Source organism: Lepidochelys kempii, chromosome 3 (assembly GCF_965140285.1).
Source record: "Lepidochelys kempii isolate rLepKem1 chromosome 3, rLepKem1.hap1, whole genome shotgun sequence".
Taxonomy (NCBI): Eukaryota; Metazoa; Chordata; order Testudines; family Cheloniidae; genus Lepidochelys; species Lepidochelys kempii.
In genome coordinates, this window is record NC_136382.1 from 159,744,608 (window position 1) to 159,768,352 (window position 23,745).

At 42.5% G+C, this 23,745-nt stretch overlaps 1 protein-coding gene across 1 annotated transcript in view; it reads right to left on the bottom strand.

The window, feature by feature from the left end:
- DNAH14 (dynein axonemal heavy chain 14) overlaps positions 1-23,745 on the bottom strand; it is a 454,606-nt gene that overhangs the window by 166,596 nt on the left and 264,265 nt on the right. Inside the window, 5 exon segments of the mRNA XM_078851974.1 lie at positions 7,700-7,840; positions 10,848-10,976; positions 14,464-14,657; positions 22,886-22,968; positions 23,578-23,710. Coding sequence (XP_078708100.1) covers positions 7,700-7,840; positions 10,848-10,976; positions 14,464-14,657; positions 22,886-22,968; positions 23,578-23,710 — 680 coding nt within the window.

Sequence of the window (23,745 nt, forward strand, 5' to 3'; positions counted from 1 at the left end):
AAAATAATGTGAATAAAAGCATCTTCCCCTGAAATGTAAGGGCACCTCCTCCTCCACAGTTCCCAGCTATAGAAAGGAGTTTACTTGTTTTAACAGTCTCTTGTGAGAAGGGTCTCTGAAAAAGAACAGGGAAGGGATTGCTTATGATCTCTAGGACCCACTAGTCTGAGGTAATGCTTGACCAAACTTCTCAAAAACAAAAATGGTTGTTGCCAAGGGATGGTGTGAGGGTAGTACAGAAAAGATCCTCAGGTGGTTCTATCAGGATCTCAATGCTGGAGTCAACCCTGGGGCAGCAAAGGAGGTAGAGGGTCATTTACACTGGAATTTCTGTCTCTTCCTCAGTGGCTCTTAGGTCCTCTGTGGCTGACTGTAATATTTGACAGAGGAGTGCTGTCAAAAGTATGTTGGCATGGCTGCTTCCTCTTTAGATTTGGGATGTAGAGTCTCAAAGAATACAGAACTGCCCTTGAATCCTTTAGACTCTAAAGTTTAGAGGGTGCTTCCTCTGTCCTGTTGTTGAAAAGTTCATTATTCTAAAATGTGAGGACCTTGATTGTTGCCTGGGGATCCCTGAGGACTGAAGCTATGACAATAGAGAAGTATAGAAAGTCAGATGTCCTTCTGCCATTCTATATTTCATCTCCGCTTGCTACTCTTTGGATAGTTTTCTATAAATCGAGACATTGTCTCAATTTTAAAAAAATCTTATTTTGAGAGGAGGGCCTAACAGTTAGCCATACCTCTGGATCACAGTTGATGAATAAAGCTTAAGGCTAAAGAGTTCCAATTTCTTTGGGTCCTTTTTGCTCAGTGTGGACTTAGGAGGGCCCAATGTTTTGATCTCTCTCGTACTGCTACCACTATGAGAGAACTTGCTCTTGAATGTCTAGAAATACTTAGATCATTTAGCAGGGACTCAGTACCTCCTGTCTGCTCTTTCTGACATGATAGGGATGTATGGCTAGGATTTCTACTATGTGTCTCATTAGGTTCTGGAATTCCTTAAACTCACCAGCTGAGGGAGGTGGATTCACTGCCTTGTCAGGGGACAGTGAGGAAATCATAGCAGAGATAGGATGCTTTTCCCCTGGTAGCTGATGTTCTTCTTCACTCTTCTCCTGCCTTTCAAGTATCTGTGGCTGTAATGAGTTACCTGATTTGTCTCTTTGGGGAGGATGATTTAGCCATAGAGAGAGTGGATGAAGCAGGCTTCTTGAAGTCTGGCTGTACGCCTGAAGGTGCCAAATAAAGCCATGACTGGAATGGGCAGAAGTATTGAGTTGGAGGGCACATGGGAGGTACCAGATAGGGTGACACCCCCATGAAGCCCAGACCTCTTTTTACTACACCTAGTCCAATGTCCCCACTGGAGTACTAAGGTCTGGTGCTAAGGCAACAATTTTTCTGCTGCAGCTGTGGTGATAGTAAAAAGTTCTCCCTCTTGTTCCCCAAGTCACTTTTAAAGGGCCCCAAAAAAGGCGATGAGTGGAATAATCTATCCTCTCATTATTTTGTCCATCAATTAGGCCTAATTTTGATACACCAATATTGACTTATTGATTTTTTACTTCTCTTATTTACCAGTCATAATTTTAACACAGTCCTTGAGTGGTAACAGTCGACCCTTTTTGTTTAAATTAAATTTAGGGTTTTTGTATTCTTTTTAACAAGGTTGTTAAAAATAGTTTTATATAACAAATTACTGTAACAATTTTTGACTCTTAACCCACTTTTTATCAGTTAGGCTAACAATTAAAGTAGGCCTGCTAGGAACCAATTATTACACCACCTCCTCTAAGAGAGGGACAGGTCTCTCATGTGTACTGTATAGGAAAGGTCGGTACCAGGGATATCTCTCTAACCTGCAGTACCAGTGGCTACAAAGTTGGTGGGTTAGCTATCACTCCTCTTTATTTTTTTGAAGAGAGAGGACTCCAGTACAGAGTCCACCAATAAGTTACTCAGCACTGGAATAGTGGGTACCATGGATGTAGTTGGTACTGAGGTGGAAGATACTGGGGCTACAATCACAGAGGCACTTGTAATGAGAATCTGAGTACCAATGCAGTTAGCACCATGGTCTGTACCAAAGGGTTGGTACTGAGGGCAGCAGTTTGCTGATTTAGAGAGTACCACATGTGCTGTCTTGGAAGTCAGTACTGAGTCACTGGCATGGGTCTTGTCAAGCTTATGGCTGTTGGATAAATGAGCCCAAGAGAAGTCATGCAGCTGATGACTCTTCTGTTTCTTGCCAGGTATTGGGAACGGCAACCTGTGCCTGAGGTTCATCTTTGGATTGGTGCTTCTTTCTGCCCATCAGACACTGATGCCAGTGAAGTGTGACTGAATGGTTCTTGTGAGTGGGTGTAGTTCAAGAGCTCAAAATGGAATCACAGCTCACCACCCCACTGTCTGAAGCCTGGCTGTAGCTCTTCTCCCAAAGTCTGAGAAGGCTTGGATCAATTCTCTAGGAGGAAAAATTTCATTTGCGCCTCCATCTTTCTCTGAGTATACTTGGTGAAAGAGCAACAGACAAAACACCTCTCGTGGATGTATACTTCAAGAAAAAGAAGGTACTGGAAGGGTCCACACTTAATGGGCATCCAAGCATCATAGGGGTGACATTAAACCCTGGTGACTTACCTTCTGCCATAATGTTAGTACCCCTGTATGGCTGGGCGTGGTAGAGGTGGTGGGGACGAAGAAAGATGTCTAGGCTAATTAAAATGTATCTAATTTCCCGCCCCTGGAAACATGAAAAAGAGAAACTACACAAATTACACTATACTACTGCATACAAGGCTAAGTAAATTGCACAGTGTGCAGAATATGTGAAGACTGCAGGGCTTCCACGTCACTGCCATGAGTGGTAAGAAGGAACTGAGAGAAATTAGGACCAGCTTTGCACTTTATTCCCCAGGTGTGGGAGGGAAGGGATGTGATGGCACCTAAGCTGGAGGAGCAGCCCCAAAGAGCAGCTGGCTAAAAGAATCCCATCTTGCATACATAGGGTACATGTGCTCCAAGAGGGAAATCTGTGTAGACAATCATTTTAAGAAGAAACTTAGTGACTTCAGCACTTTAGTGGGGATGTGAACAAATCCTTGTACTCCTTCCAAGATGCTATCCTTGATAAATCAATATTCCAGACAAAGGGAACAGTATGTATTCCCAATCTGGAGATGGACATTTATTACTGTTAAATTCTTGGCAAATTTATGGTGCGCCTATGTCAGCTCAAAAGACAACACTTTGAATTGAAAATGGTGGTCCTGTTAAAATCTGATACCTTTTAACACTTGGATATGCCTCTATGAGCAAATAAATGGCCATCAAGCCCAGAGCACATAACTAGTTTTGCTATTTGCAGGTGGATTCAAGCCACAAGCTGTACCAGCATCCTTTTGAAAAAGTAGTGTAAGATGGGCCTGATATCAGAGCTTGCAATTCTCCTATCCTAAGTGCAGAGGTGATTGCCCCTAAGAAAGCTGTTTTCATGAAAAGGTGATGTAAGGAACACGATGCTATTGAGCTGAATGGGAGTCCAATCAACCCAACCAACACTACACTGAGATCCTATCAGGGCGGGGGCTCCCTGACTGGAGGGCATATGTATATCAACACTTTGAGGAATCTAGACACTGTAGGGTATAATAATACAGTGTGGTTATGTATTGGAGGATGATAAGCTGATATAGCCACTACATGTACTCTTGTAGAGCTAACCGAAAGTCCAAAGCACTGTAAGAGATAAAGTAATCCAAAATAAAGGGAATGTCAGCTTAAAATGGAGAGAAATGCTATTCCACCTAAACAGTGAAATGCTTCCATTTGGAATTGCAAGTGAGTCTTCTGGAATCATTCCTGCTATGGACCACGATGTTTTGGACGTCTTTGGAACATGACTTCTCAATATCAGTTAGCCTGCTGGCATCCAGGCTGTATGGTGCAGAGACTCTGGAACTGGATGACTTCCTCATCGTTTAGGGAGATTATGTCCGATCCAGAGGCCACGTTTTTGGGGGCTGCACCAAGAGTCTTTGAATCAAAACTGCCTGGTACTCACTGTGCTATCAATAGCAACTTTGCTGCATCCTGTCTGAACTTTCTCAATGTTCTCAGAATTAAAGGAACTGGTCATAGGTATACATCTGAACCTGGGAATATGAGATAAGGAAAACATCAGATAGGAATCCTGGGCTCAGACTCCCTCTAAAGCAAAAGATGCAGCATTTTCTGTTTGCTTTTGTGGCAAGCAAGTCTATAATTGAGTCCTTTATAGACCATTTATGGTCAAAAGAAAAGTGTCTGCTCAAATGATCCTCTAAGATGTTCACTGATCCTGGTAGATGAATGGCTGTCAAGGTAATCTGAAACCTGATGCACCAGCTCCGTAGGTGAACAGGTTCTTGGTACAGTTGAGAAGATCTAGCTCCTCCTCAGGAGTTAATGTAGAACATCACTATAGTGTCATCTATCATCACTTGTATTGTTTTGCCTCGAATTAAAGGTGGGAACATCACACATTCTATACAGATTGCTCTCAGTTCTAAGGCATTTATGAAGCTGAGATCTGTTTCTTGACCATAGGTCCTGGGTCTAAGGGTGATTCTAGTATGCTCCCTATGAGAGGTTGGAAGCATCCATTACTAACATGACTGTGGGCAGAGGGGGAGAAAATGGAACACCTCTGCATACTTGGACTGGTTACTTCCAGTGGTTTAGTGATGATAGGACCTGCTGTGGAATCTGCACTGCCATATCTATATGGTGTTTGCTTGGTAGGTAGATGACTTCAACCAGCCTTGCACAAAACAAAGGTGATGTATAGCATGAGAAGTGATGAATGTGCATGAAGTGACCTAGTATTTTTAGACACATTCTTACTGTTGTCTGAGAATTATTAGTAAATTATTTATAAGCTCTTCCATGACTTTGAACCTACTACCTAAGCTGTTGTGGAGTCCAGAAGTGTTCCTATAAATTCTATCATCTGGGATGGTACTAAGGATGAATTCTCTTTGTTTACCTGGAGACCCAACTTAGTAAAGATTTGAAGGATGTACTATATATTATCTGTGAATTTGTGAGAGGATCCTCAAATGAGCCAGCCACTGAGGTAAGGGTAAAGGATAATTCTTTGTCTTCTTAAGCCTGGTCTACACCACGCAGTTAGGTTGACATAATGTGCCTTACGTGACCTAATTATGTCAGTGTACACACTACAGCCTTGTCCCACTGATGTAAGGCCTGGTCTACACTGGGGGAGGGGGCGTACTAAGTTGGTCTAAGTTATGCAACTTCAGCTACGAAAATAGCATAGCTGAAGTCAACGTACTTAGAGCTACTTACCGGATGTCTTCACTGTGGTAGGTCGACTGCTGCTGCTCCCACTTCAACTCCACCTATGCTTCTCGCTCCGGTGGTGGAGTACCGGAGTCGATGGGAGAGTGCTCGGTGATCAATTTATCGCGTCTTCACTAGGCAGTTGATTTATTGCGTCTTCACTAGATGCGATAAATCAACCCGCGCTTGATTGGTTGCTCTGGAGGTAAGTGTAGACATGCCCTAAGTCCCCTACTAGATCAGCATAACAACTCTACCCCATGAGAGGCAAAGGGCTTATGTTGATGTAGTTAGGGAGACACAGTATCTGTCCAGACACTGAGTTACTTGCATTGACTGTTAGCTGTCTTGTCAATTTCAGGGCTCCTTGCTGGAGCTCTCCAGTCCCTGATCAGGGAGCCAAGCAGCCCAGGTAGCTGCCCCCACTCCCAATGGGGAGGCGAGAAGCCCAGGCAGCTGCTCCCTGCGGGAAATGGGGAGGCGAGAGACTTGGGCGGCTGCTAGGCCCCCAGTGAGGAGCTTCACAGGGCTAAGAGTTCTGGCTCTGAGCCCTCCACACTGCCCCTCTTCAGCTGGTGGAAGCACTCCTGGTGAGGACACACACCACTGACAGAAGGAGGATAGCGTGGACATCAGTCACTGCAATGTGCCAAGTATCTACTTTTTCCCCAGGGATGAATTCCCATTTCTGGCATAGCTGCTTCCCTTGTCCCTGGAGAGATGTGTAAATGGCAATCCCTGAAAACACTAGGATGAATTATAACCAATATCTACTGTTTGTAGTTAGAATAGACTCACAAATGAGTCTTTTGATAATGCATCTTGATTTGTCTCTTTTACTTTTCCCTTAGTAAACTGTGAGTGAATTCAGTGTTCCTGAAAAGTAGGTATTAATGCACAGTATCTTGAGCCAGGCATAATCTAGGAAAGTAAAATGCTATGCAAGCTTCCCAACACATCTCTTCCATTGTACTTCACTCTTGAACAGAGAATGCCAATCATGTTACACAGAGAATGGTTTCATAATGTTTACAAATGGGTGCATCCATCTGTTTTTGCAGTAACAGGATGAGATCCTAATATAGTATAACCCTATGAGAGAAAACAAATCCATCCAAGTTTCCTACAGTTAGATTAGGATACAATAGAATTTACATAATGGATTTGTTATGCACAGCGATAGATAACATTTCTGGTACACATGTATCATTGCGTATTTTGTCAGAGACGTTGGCAGGATCACACTCGCATGTAAGTCAGTGGGAACAATTAGGGAAGATGAATAACACTCACGAGCAGTAGTTTCAATCCCCTTCCTCAAGGCTTTCTTTTGTTGATTTATAAACAAAGGATTCCAAATAAAATAAAAATAATCCATTCAGAACAACGAATCTCAATGCTTGTCAGAGATGTTTGCAGCTTCTTTCACACCCTTCTCTTAGGTAGCCACCACCACAGTCACTTCCTCGTTAACTTAATATACCCCACCTTTGATTACCCATGTTACAGGGAGGAGTCTGCATTAACACTTCATACACTGGGACTTATAGAGTGCCTTTCTACCTTATCACAGGTGTTTCCAATCCAGAAATATACAGTATGTGCATCTTAATCCTTAGACAACTACTGGGGACTGGTAGGCAAAGGGCACTATTTGAAGGAGGGTTGCTAGCAGATGGGCAGAAAGGGTAATCCTGTATTCCAAGGATCAGAAAAGGTATCCCAGCAGCTGAGAAATGGAACAGGTTGGATGAAGATTCCTGCTCGAATGATAGGAAACCCTCCTCAATCCTTGGTTTATTTTCTTCAAGTGACACACACCTTACTGCTTCAATTTCCCAGTCCCAACAACAGCTGGCAGCAAGATGCTTTTTTTATCAGGAGAAAGAAGGGTACAGCAATTGATGGGAGACTTTGGTGCAGCTGTTTGGCAGGAGAAGTGGGAGAAGAAACGATGAAAAACTGAGGATGAGCTCAATCTCTTATTGTTCCTCCAATGCAATTTATTCATATAAACTAAAAATCTTCCTCAGTGCTTTAAGGGTTATTTTAATAAAAATCTCATAACAGTGAATTCTCATAAGAACCAGGAATTCTTTATTAAACATTGTTTCAATGAACTCAAGATCATAAAACTTTAAGTGTTTCTGAAGTAGAGAACTAAAATCTATGTTTAGGACATACCTGGTTTGAAATCCCACACAAATGAGGGTTTCTTAGATGCCTAAAGCCACCTCTTTCCTTAAACAATACTACATACAATTTTGTGATTAATATGAAAAAATTGTTTGAGGTATTTTAAGAACTTCCATTTGCTGATATAATTTTCCCCAACTATCTGACCTATTACCTGAAAAATACGTTGTAAGGATTGTAAGGAAGGTTGAGGCAGAACCAACAGGCAAAAATGTGTGAGAAGACGTGGGCTAATCTCATTTCTTCCACCACTTGGAGGGGCACAGTCTGCAACCAGTGAGACATCCTGGATATTCTGTGAGAAACAGAATGGGAGAAATTTGAAAGGCAGGAACTGAATTAGCATTTCAAAACAAAATAAAATTTTAGAGCTCCAATGCTATTGCAAGGATTTCCACTTCAAAGTCTCCATCTTGCTCCAAATGTAAATGTAGTTAGAAAATGGGCCAAATTAATCCCTAATATAAATATACAAATCCAGTGTCTAGAACAATGATAGCAGGCAGAGCTACAATTTATATATACTAGGGCTGTTGATTAATCACAGTTAACTCATGCAATTAACTAAAAAAATTAATAGTGATTAAAAAAATTAATCACACTGTTAAATAATAGAAAATCAACTGAAATGTATTCAATATTTGGATGTTTTTCTACATTTTCAAATATATTAATTTAAATTACAACACAGAATACAAAGTGTACAGTGCTCACTTTATATTTATTTTTATTACAAGTGTTTGCACTGTAAAAATGATAAAAGAAATAATATTTTTCAATTCACCTCACATAAGTCGATTAATGCAATCTCTTTATCGTGAAAGTGCAACTTAGAAATGTAGATTTTTTTTGTTACATAACTGCACTCAAAAACAAAACAATGTAAAACGTTAGTGTCTACAAGTCCACTCAGTTCTACTTCTTGTGCAGCCAATCACGAAGAGAAACAAGTTCATTTACATTTACGGGCGATAATGCTGCCCACTTCTTATTTATGTCACCTGAAAGAGAGAACAGTCGTTCGCATGGAACTTCTGTAGCCGGCATTGCAAGGTATTTTCATGCCACATATGCTAAACATTTGTATGTCCCTTCATGGCTTGGCCATCATTCCAGAGGACATGCTTACATACTGATAACGTGCGTTAAAAAAATAATGCGTTAATTAAATTTGTGATTGAACTCTTTGGGGGAGAATTGTATGTCTCTTGCTCTGTGTTTTACCCATATTCTTCCATATATTTCATGTTACAGCAGTCTCAGATGATGACCCAGCATGTTCTTCATTTTAAGAACACTTTCACTGCAGATTTGACAAAACGCAAAGAAGGTATCAATGTGAGATTTCTAAAGATAGCTACAGCACTCGACCAATGATTTAAGAATCTGAAGTGCCTTCCAAAATCTGAGAGGGATGGGATGTGGAGCATGCTTTCAGAAGTCTTAAAAGAGCAACACTCGGATGTGGAAGCTACAGAACCTGATCAAAAAAGAAAATGAACCTTCTGCTGGTGACATCTGACTCAGATGATGAAAATGAACATGCACTGGTCTGCACTGCTTTGGATTGTTATCGAGCAGAACCTGCCATCAGCATGGATGTATGTCCTCTGGAATGGTGGCTGAAGCATGAAGGGACATATGAATCTTTAGCACAAAGAATAGTTATCAATGGTTAGTTGTCAAACTGGGAGGGCAATTCTAGTGGGGTCCAACAGAGGTCAGTCCTTGGTCTGGTACTATGGAGAATATGCTTGTAAAATTTGCAGACAACACCAAACTGGCGAGGTTGCCAGCACTTTGGATTAGATTAGAATTAGATTAGAATTCAAAATGACCTTGACAATTTGGAAAATTGGTCTGAAATCAACAAGATGAAATTCAATAAAGACAAGTGCAAAGTACTTCACTTTGGAAGGAAAAATGCACAACTACAAAATGTAGAGAACAGACTAGGTGGTAGTTTTGTTCTGGAAAAGCCTTCCTAGGGAAATTGTGGAGTCTGTATCATTGGAGGTTTTAAAGAACACCTTGGACAAACACCTGTCAGAGATAGTTTTGGTTTACTTGGTCCTGCCTTAGTGGAGGGGGCTGGACTCGATGATTTCTTGAAGTCTTTTACAGCCCTACATTTCTATGATTGTTTGAAGGAATTTTGAAAATGGGATGATGAAATAAAAATCTGGCAGTAACTAAACTTCAAGGTTCAGCACTGAACAAAAGCACTACCTGAACTAAGCCAGGGAACAAAAGCTCCCAGACATTTGGAACTGTTCAAATTGTAGCAGAAACACTCAGATCCTAACTAGTGGAGACTCCAAAAGGACTTACCTGGGGGACTTGAATTCATCTTCAATACTTCCCAGGACAACAGGGAATCTGGGACCTGAGCCCACACCTTCACAGAGAAGTTCACACACATGGGCTGGAAGACTGATCAGGCCCCCTAGAAGACTTGACCTTTAGAATATTGCTCAGGACTATTTAAACTGAATTGATAAGGGACATATTAGTGCAAATAATTTTAAGGAATTCAATGTTTATTTTGAATTCTTAGATAGATAGACAGACAGAGACTGACAGGTTGGTTTATAATTTAAGTTTCAATCTTTTATTATAAAGGAAAATGTTGAGTGGTTATGGAGTTCCTGGTCCTCCACAGTTCCAGAGTAGACCATGATGAGTTGCACCGGGAGCTTAATAAAGAGAAGGACTTCTTGGGTCAGGGAGTTCTCTAGTTACTGCTTAATGCATGGCACCCTAACTGTATGTCCTGACGCTACAGAAAGAAGAGACCATAAGACCTGAAAGCAGTGGTGATGAAACAAGGTTCTGAAAAGAGAAAAAGATCCTCAGGAGCAAGGGCAAGGCTAAAAGGCATTCTGTAAGGATCCTGGGAGAGGAGTTCTATCCAGCTGAAGCAAGGTATGAGATGAATATGAGATTTTAAAAAATTGTATATGTATTTTTAATTTCATAAAATGTAATGTGATCTACTTAACTAGAATACAATAAAACCGTATTTTCTAAATAAATTCTAGTTAAAATATTCTTCTTTTAAAAATTTTCTTGCTTCTCAAATCAGAATTTAAAAAAAATTCTAGTCTTTTAGATCAGTAAGACACATTTAAGGCTCTCCCCATCCCTCCTGGAAAATTCACTTAAAATATACTCCATTGTTACCAGTAATTTTTTAAATATGATCCTAATATTAATATGAAATGGTTAGTAGCCCTTAGATTTAATCTTCTGCAAAGAGCAAGTTATTAGAACTGATAAAAAATCAGAAAACCATACTGTACCTTCCATGCAAGTTGCTTAGTGTCATAAAAACCTCCTAAATCTAAAAACTGTCTGATTGATTCAAGTGGTGGCTGGGCACCATACTCCTCTGGTAATGGCATATTCAGATCATCAATAAACACTATCACCTGTGAATAAATATAACCACATTAGAAATCATATCAGTTATGTTAAGCTTAGCTTTACTTATTATTACAGAGTATTAACATGAAGTGACTATTTTACACACATAATTATGAACCAGCTATATTGTTCTTTATCTAAAACACACATTAATTAGTGTACTTGCACAAATGACCTAGTATATGTCATTATATGAGTAGCTCAGATGTAAACTGCAAGGTACAGGAAGCTGTTATATCTCATCCAAATGGAAACGACAACGCTTTAATATTAAGAAACATAAAAAACATAAGAATGATCATACTGCATCAGATCAGTAGTCCATCTAGCGCAGTATCCTGTCTTTTGACAGTGGACAGTGCCAGATGTTTCAGAAGGAATGAACAGAAAAGGGCAATTTATCAAGTGATCTGTCCCCTGTTGTCCAGTCCCAGCTTCTGACTGTCAGAGGTTTAGGGCCACCCAAAGGACAGGATTTCATCCCAGACCATCTTCCTAATAGCCATTGATGGACCTGTCACCCATGAATTTATCTCATTCATAGAATCATAGAATATCAGGGTTGGAAGGGACCTCAGGAGGTCATCTAGTCCAACCCCCTGCTCAAAGCAGGACCAATCCCCAATTAAATCATCATTCTTTTAACCCAGTTATACTTTTGACCTTCACAACATCCCCTGGCAACGAGTTTCACAGGTTGACTGTGCGTTGTATGAAGTATTTCCCCTCAGACAGAGACGAACACCTACAAGATCTCTATCAATCATTCTTACAACTACAATACCCACCTGCTGAAGTGAAGAAACATATTGACAGAGCCAGAAGAGTACCCAGAAGTTACCGACTACAGGACAGACCCAACAAAGAAAACAACAGAACACCACTAGCCATCACCTTCAGCCCCCAACTAAAACCTCTCCAATGCATCGTCAAGGATCTACAACCTATCCTGAAGGACGACCTATCACTCTCACAGATCTTGGGAGACAGGCCAGTCCTTGTTTACAGACAGACCCTCAGCCTGAAGCAAATACTCACCAGCCACCACACAACAGAACCACTAACCCAGGAACCTATCCTTGCAACAAAGCCCATTGCCAACTGTGTCCACAGATCTATTCAGGGGACATCATCACAGGGCCTAATCACATCAGCCACACTATCAGAGGCTCGTTCACCTGCACATCTACCAATGTGATATATGCCATCATGTGCCAGCAATGCCCCTTTGCCATATACATGGCCAAACTGGACAGTCTCTACGTAAAAGAATAAATGGACACAAATCAGACATCAAGAATTATAACATTCAAAAACCATTCAGAGAACACTTCATCTCTTTGGTCACTCGATTACAGACCTAAAAGTTGCAATTCTTCAACAAAAAAACTGGAAAAACAGACTCCAACGAGAGACTGCTGAATTGGAATTAATTTGCGAACTGGACACCATGACATTAGGCTTGAATAAAGACTGGGAGTGGATGGGTCATTACACAAAGTAAAACTATTTCCCCACGTTTATTCCCTCTCCTCCCCGCTGTTCCTCAGACGTTCTTGTCAACTGCTGGAAATGGCCCACCTTGATTATCACTACAAAAGGCTCCCCCCCATCCCCTCTCCTGCTGGTAATAGCTCACCTTACCTGATCACTCTCATTACAGTGTGTATGGTAACACCCATTGTTTCATGTTCTCTGTGTATATAAATCTCCCCACTGTATTTTCCACTGAATGCATCCGATGAAGTGAGCTGTAGCTCACGAAAGCTTATGCTCAAATAAATTTGTTAGTCTCTAAGGTGCCACAAGTCCTCCTTTTCTTTATACCACAGTTAGTTGTTCTGCAATTTCGTAAGTGAGTTCATTCAGAACTCTTGGGTGAATACCATGTGGTCTTGGTGACTTATTACGGTTTGATTTATTAATTTGTTTCAAAACTTCCTCTACTGACACCTCAATCTGAGACAGTTCCTCAGATTTGTCATCTAAAAAGAATGGCTTGGGTATGGGAATCTCCTCATATTCTTTGCAGTGAAAACCAATGCAAAGAATTAATTTAGATTCCCTGCAACAGCCTTGCCTTCTTTGAGTGCTCCTTTAGCCCCTCAATTGTCCAGTAGCCCCACTGACAGGCTTTGGCAGGCTTCCTGCTTCTGACGCATTTAAATAAAATTGCTGTTATTTTTTGTGTCTTTTGCTGGTTGTTCTTCAAATTCTTTTTTGGCCTAACAATACTTTTATACTTCCTAGAGTTTCTGCTCCTTTCTATTTTCCTCAGTAAGATTTAGCTTCCAATTTTCAAAAGGTATCTTTTTGTCTCTAACCGCCTCTTTTACTCTGTTTAGCCCTGGTGGCATTTTTTGGTCTTCTGTTTTTTGTTTTGTTTTTTAAATCCGGGGTAAACATATAGTTTGAGCCTCTATTATGTTTTTTTTAAATTTCCATGAAGCTTGCAGGCATTTCACTCTTGTAACTTTCCTTTTAATTTCAATTTAACTAGCCTCCTGTGGAGTTCTTTTTTTTAAAAAAGTTAAATGCTATTGTGCTGGTTTCTTTGATATCCCGCCCAAGGATGTTAAATTTAATTACATTATGGTTGCTATTACCTAGTGGTTTAGCTATATTCACCTTTAGGACCAAATCCTGTGCTCCACTTAGGACTAAGTCAAGAACTGCCTTTTCCCTTTTGAGTTCCAGGACTGGCTGCTTCAATCAATAGTCTTACTGAGTGAGATCATTCCCTCCCACAATAAAACCTGCAGGAAGCAGTTTTGGGAAAGGAAGTCACTCTTCCTTGCACAACTGCACAGGGCCAGGCAAACTACATTTGACTTTACAAACAACGAGAGGTTTCACAGCTATGGAAGAACATGCAAGGAGATTAATACTATGTATTTTCTTAGTTCTTATTTGGATTTTTAAAACAGTTATTGTAATGTATTAGATTTGTGAATGGTGTCCAGAGTGGAGGCCAGGGTGGTAGCCAGCAATGGAAACAGCAACAGCTCATTGTCAGAGATTCATTGACTTAGTCAGCTAATTTAGTAGGCTGGCTAGCTGGCTGAAATATCTAGGAAGCTTTGTATTTATTTTTGTAGCGACTATAAGGTTCATAAATGAATGGGACTGAATAAATAAGGTTAACAATACATTACTTATTAAGAACATCTTATCCCCGAAATCCTGCCATTACTTATGAAATATTACATTACTAATTGAAAAGAAGCACAACAGTAACAGATACAAACAATAATCCAAACAGCCTAATACACACAACAGTAGTTAGAGAGACAAGGGGGATGAGGTAATATCTTTTATTGGACCAACTTCTGTTGTTGAGAGAGACCAACAAGGCTACAACAACACTGTATTTAATAGTAGTTAAACAGACACACTTTTGAAATAAGTCAAATAGTTCTGTCAATCTTTTTAGTGTTTCTTTTAAGCATTGCCAGCATTTTTAAGCATTGGTAGAGTACAGCACAGTTTTACCTGTTTGGATTTTGGTGCACCAAGAGCATCTTTACTTTTTAGTATTAATTTCTGACGAATCCACGCCTGTATTTGGGCAGCACTGGTGTGGACACCACACTGTATTTTGGAAACTATCACACCCTTGATTCTTTCAGATGGAGCAATGTCATCAGTTTCACTTGCAGAATACGACCCCTTTGTTGACTTCAGATCTGTGTCATATACAAAATTAAGGGTCAGAATGATATCTGATCAACAGTGGATCTACTCTCCTCACCATTCTAAGGGCATGTCTACACTACGAAATTAGGTGGATTTTATAGAAGTCAATCTTTAGAAAACAATTTTATATAGTTGATCGTGTATGTCCCCACTAAGCACAGTAGTTCGGCGGAGTGTGCCTTCAATACTGTGGCGAGCATTGACTCACAGAGTGGTGCACTGTGGGTAGCTATCCCACAGTCCCCACTGCCCACTGGAATTATGGGTTAAGCTCCCAATGCCTGATGGGGCAAAAACATTCTCGCGGGTGGTTTTGGGTACATGTTGTCAGTCTCCTCTCCCTCCCTCCTTCCTTCCCTCCTTGAAAGCAACAGCAAACAATCATTTTGCACCTTTTTTCCTGGATTATCCACGCAGACCACAGCACGGCAAGCATGGAGCCCGCTCAGCTGTGCACTGCTTTTGTGAACATTTTAAACATCTCATGCATTATCCTCCAGTATGTGCAGAGCCTGGCTAGGAGTCACAAGCACAAGGACGATTGTGAGGAGGACATGGACACAGATGTTCCTGAAAGCACAGGATGTGGCAATTGGGACATCATGGCGGCATTGGGGCAGGCTGATACGGTGGAAAGCCAATTCTGGGCCTGGCAAACAAGCACAGACTGGTGGGACCCCATAGCATTGCAGGTATGGGATGATTCCCAGTGGTGAAACTTTCGCATGCGTAAGGCCACTTTCATGAAACTTTGTGAGTTGCTTTCCCCCGCCCTGAAGCACAGGAATACCAAGATGAGACCTGTCCTGACAGGTGAGAAGCGAGTGGTGAGAGCCCTGTGGAAGCTTGCAAGGCCTGACTGCTACCAGTCAGTCAGGAATCAATTTGGAGTGGGCAAATCTAATGTGGGGGCTGCTGTGATCCAAGTACCCAAGGCAATCAATAACCTTCTGCTAACAAGGGTAGTGACTCTGGGAAATGTGCAGGTCATAGTGGATGGCTTTGCTGCAATGGGGTTCCCTAACCGTGGTGGGGCCATAGACAGAATGCATATCCCTATCGTGGCACCGGGCCACCTTGCCAAACAGTACATAAACTGCAGGGGGTACTTCTCAATGGTGTTGCAAGCACTGGTGGATCACAAGGGCCGTTTCACCGACATCAATGTGGGATGGTCGGGAAAGGTGCATGATGCTCGCATCTTTCGGAACTTCAGGCTGTTCGAAAAGCTGCAAGAAGGGACTTTCTTTCCAGACCAGAAAATTACGGTTGGGGATGTTGAAATGCCCATAGTTATCCTTGGGGACCCAGCCTACCCCTTGCTCCCATGGCTCATGAAGCCGTACGCAGGCAGCCTGGACAGTAGTAAGGAGCAGTTCAACTATAGGCTGAGCAAGTGCAGAATGGTGGTAGACTGTGCCTTTGGACATTTAAAAGCCCGCTGGCATTGTTTGCTGAGTAGGTTAGACCTCAGCGCAACCAATATTTCCATTGTTATAGCTGCTTGCTGTGTGCTCCATAATATCTGTGAGAGTAAGGGGGAGACGTTTATGGCAGGGTGGGAGGTTGAGGCAAATTGCCTGGCGGCCAATTTTGAACAGCCAGACACCAGCGCAATTAGAAGAGCACAGCTAGGCGCACTGCACATCAGAGAGGCTTTGAAAAACAGTTTCATGACTGGCCAGGCTACGGTGTGACAGTTGTGTGTGTTTGTCCTTGATGCAAAACCACCCCCTTTGTTGAATGTACTTCCCTGCAAGCCAATCCCCCTCCCACCTTTGACCACAGCTGGCAAAGGAAATAAAGTCCCTATTGTTTTGAATCCATTCATTCTTTATTTATTAAAAAAAATTGAGATCACTGACAATGCTGACTGGTAAAAGGTAGCCCGGGTGGGGTGGGGGAGCTTATTGTAGCCACATTACAAATCAAAGCTGTTTGAATGACAGCCTTCTGTTGCTTGGGCCATCCTCTGGAGTTGAGTGGCTGGGTGCCTGGAGCCTGCGTTCTTGGGCATCTGGGTGAGGAGGATATGGAACTTGGCGAGGAGGGCAGGTAGTTACACAATGGATGCAGTGAAGGTCTGTACTCTAGCTGCCTTTCCTGCAGCTCCACCAGATGCCTCATCATGTCCGTTTGCTCTCCCATTAGCCTCTGCTTCTCCTCCTGCCTGTTCTGATCACGCTCACTGTATGCTTTCCTGGCCTCTGCCACCGAATACCTCCATGCATTCAGCTGTGCCCGATCAGTGCAGGAGGATTGCATGAGCTCTGAAAACATGTCATCGCGAGTGCGTTTTTTTCACCTTCTAATCTGCGATAACCTCAGGGACAGAGTTGGTAAGGGGAGCATAGAAACATTTGCACCTGCAGGGGGTATAAAAAGGGAGAGCACAATTTAAGAAAATACATTTCTGAGAACAAAAGGGAGACTCTTTCACAGTGAATCAAGCAATTTACAGCAGCCAGCACATGTGTTTTAGGTACAAGGTCTCATTTTGCATTTTATATTGAGCGCCTGCCGGTATGGTGACACATCACACACGGCTGGGCAACAGAATTCAATTTCCAGGCAGCCGTGGTAAATCAAAGGGTACGTGGGGTTGGCTTCTTCCATGTTCATAACATGGGGGAATGGTTTCAAACTACAGCATCCTCCTTTCCCATAGCAAGCAATGCTGGTTGGGTTTGCCGTTTAACAGGAGGGGCTGAGGTTTTGTGGTGGATGTGCAGCACACCCTTCCCCACCCCCCCCGTGTGGCTATTCTCTGAGATGATCTCTTTTAGCCAAGCGCAAACAGCTCAGCATGAACTTGGTCCTTTTACTGTTCCCTTACAAAACTTCCCCTATTTCAACCACGAATGACCATGAATGATATCACTCTCCTGAGGCTGACACAGAAAGATAAAGACCGAATGCTGCATGAATGCGACCAAAACCCAGGACCCATTTGCTGCCATGCTTTGTGCTGCAATGATTCCAGACTACTGGCTTGGCGTGGTAAAGCGTCCTACCGTGGAGTACGAAATGAGGCAGCCCTCCCCAGAAACCTTCTGCAAAGGCTTTCAGAGTATCTGCAGGAGAGCTTCATGGAGATGTCCTTGGAGGATTCCTGCTCCATCCCCAGACACATTAACAGACTTTTCCAGTAGGTGTACTGGCCGTAAATCCATTCCAATTCTTCAGGGCAAATCAAACATCAAACACAATTGCTTTTAACCCCTGTAGTGTAGTTACAAATGTGCACTCACCAGAGGTGTCTTCTCCGCCTTCAGGGTCCGGGAACAATATGTCTTGGGAGGGTATTGGCTCCAGGGTGAGGAAAAGGTCCTAGCTGCCGGAGAGAACATATTCTCTGCTTGCCTGCTGCGCGTTCTCCTCCTCTTCCTCATCTACAAAATCCTCCTCCATGTTGCGTGAGACTCCAACCTTGTAGGTGTCCACGGACAGTGGTGGGTTAGTGGTAGGGTTCCCCCCTAGAATGGCATGCAGCTGATCATAGAAGCAGCATGTATGGGGCTCTGACCCAGAGTGACTGTTTGCCTCCTTTGTCTTTTGGTAGGCTTGCCTGAGCTCCTTATCTTTCACGTGGCACTGCTGTATCCCCCGGTGAAGCCTCTGTCCACCATGCCCTGTACGATTTTGGTATATATATATATATATCAGCATGTTTTCTGCTGATTCAGAGTTCTGCCTGCACGGATTCTTCTCCCCATTCAGCAATCAGATCCAGAGTCCCCCATTTGCTCCATGTTGGAGCTCATTTGTGATTCTGGGACTGCATGGTCACCTGTTCTGCTGAGCTCATCATGCTGACCAAACAGGAAATGAAATTCAAAAGTTCCTAGGGCTTTTCCTGTGTACCTGGCTAGGGCATCGGAGTTGAAAGTGCTGTCCAGAGCGGTCAAGTTGGAACGCTCTGGGATAGTTCCCGGAGACCAATAACATCAAATTGCACAATGCTGCATCTGCACTACCCCAAATTCAACCCAGGAAGGTCGATTTTAGCACTACTCCCCTCGTCGGGGAGGAGTACAGCAGTCAATTTTAAGAGCCCTTTAGGTCAGCGAAATGGGGTTGGTTATACAGCTGCATTGCTTATAAAATCAACCTAACATGGCTAAATTAGACCTAATCTCGTGGTGTAGACCAGACCTAAGATGCTATTAATATTGCATACTGTTATTACAGCTAATATTTTCTTTTAATATCACTACCAAAAATGTAATTCAAATCAAAGTGCGTACTGTCTTCATATTAGTGTGGTATTTTAAGCATTGCCAATGTTTTTAAGCATAGTAGAATAGAACACTGTTTTACTTGTTTGGATTTTGGTACAATTCAAACGTACTTCTATGATTTAACCATAATTTTATAGTTTGAATTCAAAGCATCTCATTGCCTGTGTATCTTAAAAAAGCATATTTAAAACATAAGTTAAAAATGTTTTCTTCTCCTGAAAGAGATAAAGGAAGTTTACTACTAAGCTACTGTGTAAAATATATACATTATTTATTCAAAAATTGTTTTTCCAAATATAGAGATTACATTAAAAAGTTTAAAAAAGTTCTTAACAGTGGAAGACGACCAAAAAACCAGCTAATTCTCCACCAGAATTACTTATGACAGTGGTTCTCAAACTTCAGCAAACCAAGGACCCTCATTTTGATTTAAAATTTTTTGGGGACTTCCCAAGCCCTCCCACTCAGCCCCAGGCTCCACCCCCACTCCACCCATTCCCCCAAAGCCCCACCCCTGCTCCACCTCTTCCCTCCTCCCACTCACTCCATCCCCCTCCCTCCATCGCTCGCTCTCCCCCACCCTCACTCACTTTCACCAGGCTGGGGCATAGGGTGACCAGGTGTCCGGTTTTCGACTGGAACACCAGGTTGAAAAGGGACCCTGGTGGCTCTGGTCAGCACCACCGACCGGGCCATTAAAGGTTCAGTTGGCGGAGCTGTGGCGCTAAGGCAGGCTAGTCCTTATGTGTCCTGGCATCACGCTGCGCCCCAGAAGCAGCCAGCAGGTCTGGCTCTGCCCCCACCCTGAGCACCAGCCAATGGGAGCTGGGGGGCGGTGCCTGTGGGCGAGAGCAGTGCACAGAACCTCCTGCCCGCCCAACCTACTAGAGCCGGACCTGCTGCTGGCCGCTTCCAGGGCATGTACAACGCAGTGAAAGGACAGGCAGGCAGCCTGCCTTAGCCCTGCTGCACCGCTGACCGGGAGCCATCCAAGGTAAGCCTGCGCCTCAACCCCAATCCCCAACCCTCTGCCCCAACCCTGAGCCCCCGCAAACCCGGAGCCCCCTGCTATACCCCAAACCCCTGGACCCCCAGCCCAGATCCCACACCCTCTCTACACCCCAAACCCCTGGACCCCCAGCCCAGATCCCCCTTCCACACCGTGAACCCCTCATCCCTGAGCTCTCACCCTGTCCTCACCCCAACCCGCTGACTCAACCCCCAGCCCCCTCCTGCATTCCGAATCCCTCGGCCCCATCCCCCAGCCTGGAGCCCCCTCCTGCACCCTAAACCCCTCACCCTAAAGCCAGACCCCACAGCCGGAGCCTTCACCCGAAGCCCCTGCCCCAGCCCAGTGAAAATGAGTGAGGGTGGCGGAGAGTGAGCCACCGAGGGAGGGGGAATGTAGTGAGTGGGGGCGGGGCCTAGGGGAGGCACTAGGGTGTTTGGTTTTGTGCAATTAGAAAGTTGGCAACCCTACTGGGGTAGGGGGTTGGGGTGCAGGAGGGGATGCGGGCTCTGGGAGGGAGTTTGGGTGCGGGCTTTGGGCTGAGGCCAGGGGTTGGGATGCAGGAGGGAGATTGGGTATGGGGTGCAGGCTCTGGGCTGGGGCAGCAGGTTGGGTGTGGGAGGGAGTGGGAGCTCTGGGAGGAAGTTTGGGTTCAGGGTATGGGCTCTGGGCTGTTCCTCAGTGTGCAGGTGCTGGGAAGGAGGGGGAGGAGTTGATCAGTGGGGCTCAAGACCCCCTGGAGTATCCTCAGGGACCCCCAGGCGTCCGTGGACCCCAATTTGAGAAACGCTAACTGATGACATTGTATTTCCAGTTGTATATGAAGAATGAAAAGCTGTGAATAGCAACTCTACTGAATTGTGACAGAGGACACTGAAATTGGATATCCATTCTAGCCTGTATGCACCAACCTTCACATGGCAGCCATGCAAATTTCTGGAATTAGAACTTGATGACCAAAAAGAAATTGCAAAAGAGGTACCAGTTTTAGTACAAGAGACATTCCAGGACCCTACAGGAAATGTGCTGCAACATCACTTAAAACTGAGGGACATGAGTGACTTTGCCAAATGCGGCATTTTGTGGTGCATACTTTTAAGGTGGTGGCATTTTACATCCTCAGAACTCCATAACCATACTGTCTCTAACCTTCCACTTCAGGTAAGGTTATTGGGAAAGTTGTAGTGAAGCACCTCCTGTGTCATCTGGAGTTCTCAGATTTATTTCTTCTGTAATAATAATCCTTGAGTCCAGAGAACAGTATGAAAAATGAACCAATCTTACTGGCTGATAATTTCCTTCTAGCAATGGACAACAGTCATAGAGATTCTTTTAGATCTTTCGGTAACATTTGACATTGTTAGCCGTAAGGTTGTATTGACTTGTCTGTGAATTGTGCTGGGATGGATGAAATTACACGTAAGTGGTTCCATTCTTTTTTTGTTCCTTCACAGTGGTCCAAAAACATGTTGTTGGGCAATTGCCCAGTTAACTGCAGGGCTTTCTAATGCATGGCTGCTCAGGATTATTTTCGGTCATCCCTTCTGTTCAACATTTATGTGAAGTCATAAGGGGAGATAGCGAAGCAGTTTACACTGTAGTGCACTCAGTCTGGAGATGACATGCAGCTTGACATCTCTCTCTCAAAAAAAGAAGCAACCAGTGCATTACATGGGCTTGATGACCAGTTGGAAGTTACAGCTAGTGCAGCAGTGCTTAGCAATGTGTGGCACTAGAAAAATACCACATGAACTGTCCAAACACTGCAGTAAGTTCTTGTTCACCTGTAGATGTAATTTAAGATGTATAATTCCCTACAAGACTTATTTCTTAGCTATCTCCCTGTGCTATGTTATGACACCTGACATCAACCAGCATGCTCTCACTGTGATTCCCCATATATATTTGAATATCTAAGGGACTAGAGCAGGGGTTCTCAAGCTGGGGGTCGTGACCCCTCAGGGAGTCACAAGGTTATTATATGGGGGGTTGTGAGCTGTCAGCCTCCATCCCCAAACCCTGCTTTGCCTCCAGCATTTATAATAGTGTTAAATACAAAAAAAGTGTTTTTAATTTATAAGGGGTGTCGCACTCATAGGTTCATTGTGTGAAAGGGGTCAATACAAAAGTTTGAGAAACACAGGACTAGAGGCAAGAATTCCAATGCTAGATTTTACTTCTTCTGTTAGTTCTAAAGAAAGTAAGCTCGTTGACTTTCAGCTCAGGTGGAGCATGGCTGATCTATTTACCCTGGCTTTTGTCTGAACGAATGATGTTTTTATTTTATCCCTGGGAGTGAATCTACTACTGCATACTTAAATAATTTTTAAATAAATACATTTTTGTGCTGTATATTTCTTAGAAATTTTGTATAAGTGCCCAGAAATTTCTTTATAGATGCACTTAGATGAAAAATCAAAAAGACTTTGCTGAAGTATACTTACATTTTTCAAACACATTTTCACACCAATAAAATGTAACAACCACACACACATACAAGCTTTGTCCTTCCAATCAAATTGAAATACAATAATGATGAAAAGCTTGGTTTATTTTGGTGTCACTCTTATAGAAGCTTATCATGATTTGAGTTCTTGAGCTAATTTTGATGCCTGTATTCTCAGTTCTCCTACCAATGTCACATAAATATTCAAATGTTTATAAAAAAAAGTATAGTACTAGGATACTTGTATGCTTGTTACTAATTAATACAACTTTACAGTCATTTTTAGATGTGAAGTCCAGATTATCAGACAGACTTCAGCTCAGCCTCTTTTTCTGCAGGTATAGTTTGAACCTACAGTTCAAATGGTTAGACATCTAATCAGGATCAGATGTTGGTGTAATTAACTGCCCCCAACATTTTGCTCCAAAGTTTAATTAGAGATGCAAAATTTTTCTGATAAAAATCAAAGCTTTACTGAAAATCTGGTCCTAAAACCTTTTAGAAATGAATGCCATCTCATACCTGAGTCTCCATTTGAGGGCCACACTCTCTTCTGAGCACCTTGGAGTGTATCAACTGTTAGGTAACTGGAAATCTTTAACATACTGATCAGGAAGACACAAGTAGGAAAAACACAAAAGATTTTTGTAACTTAAGTGCCAAGAAGAAATAATACAATCAGAGTAATGAAATAAATCTTTTTTCTACGGGATGAGAATTTATACATAGTTCTAACAATGGAGCTGTGAATAACAATGTCAACATTTTTCAGGTACTTCTTCCTTTGGTATTGAAAACAGTTTGCTCTCAGTGAAGACTATTATTACTTTTAAAAAAAAGTTTAATTTAAATTTTAACACATTTTCCAATCTGGCCACATACAAAATCTGGAAAATTTCTCATTACATGAAAGACAGATTTCTTTAAAAATGTAAACTAATGGAATTTCACAAAACTCAAACAAATTCATCTTTGAGCTAAGAACAAGCATAAGTTATTTTGGCTAAAATATTAGTTTGTTCCAGAAAGTTAAAGCACTTGAAAATGGGGGTTTAAAATAAAACTGCTGCCTCAACCGCACTATAAGTATAGTATAATGCTATTATTAATGCCTATTATTTATTCATTATCAATCCTAAGGAAAGTTTGATTGTATTACTTCCTATGATATTAAATACTGATGGAAAATGTAAAACTGGACAGCCATCTACAACCTTGCTTTTTTAACTTCATTATATAAGATGACATCTCCTAAAATTGTTCCTGATTTTACAAATAATCCTCCTTGTTTCTGAAGTCTTTCAAGCATATTTTGAATCATGGCAGTCTTCCCAATACCAGAGTCTCCTAAAAAAAACCCAAAGACACAGAGAATTGAAACA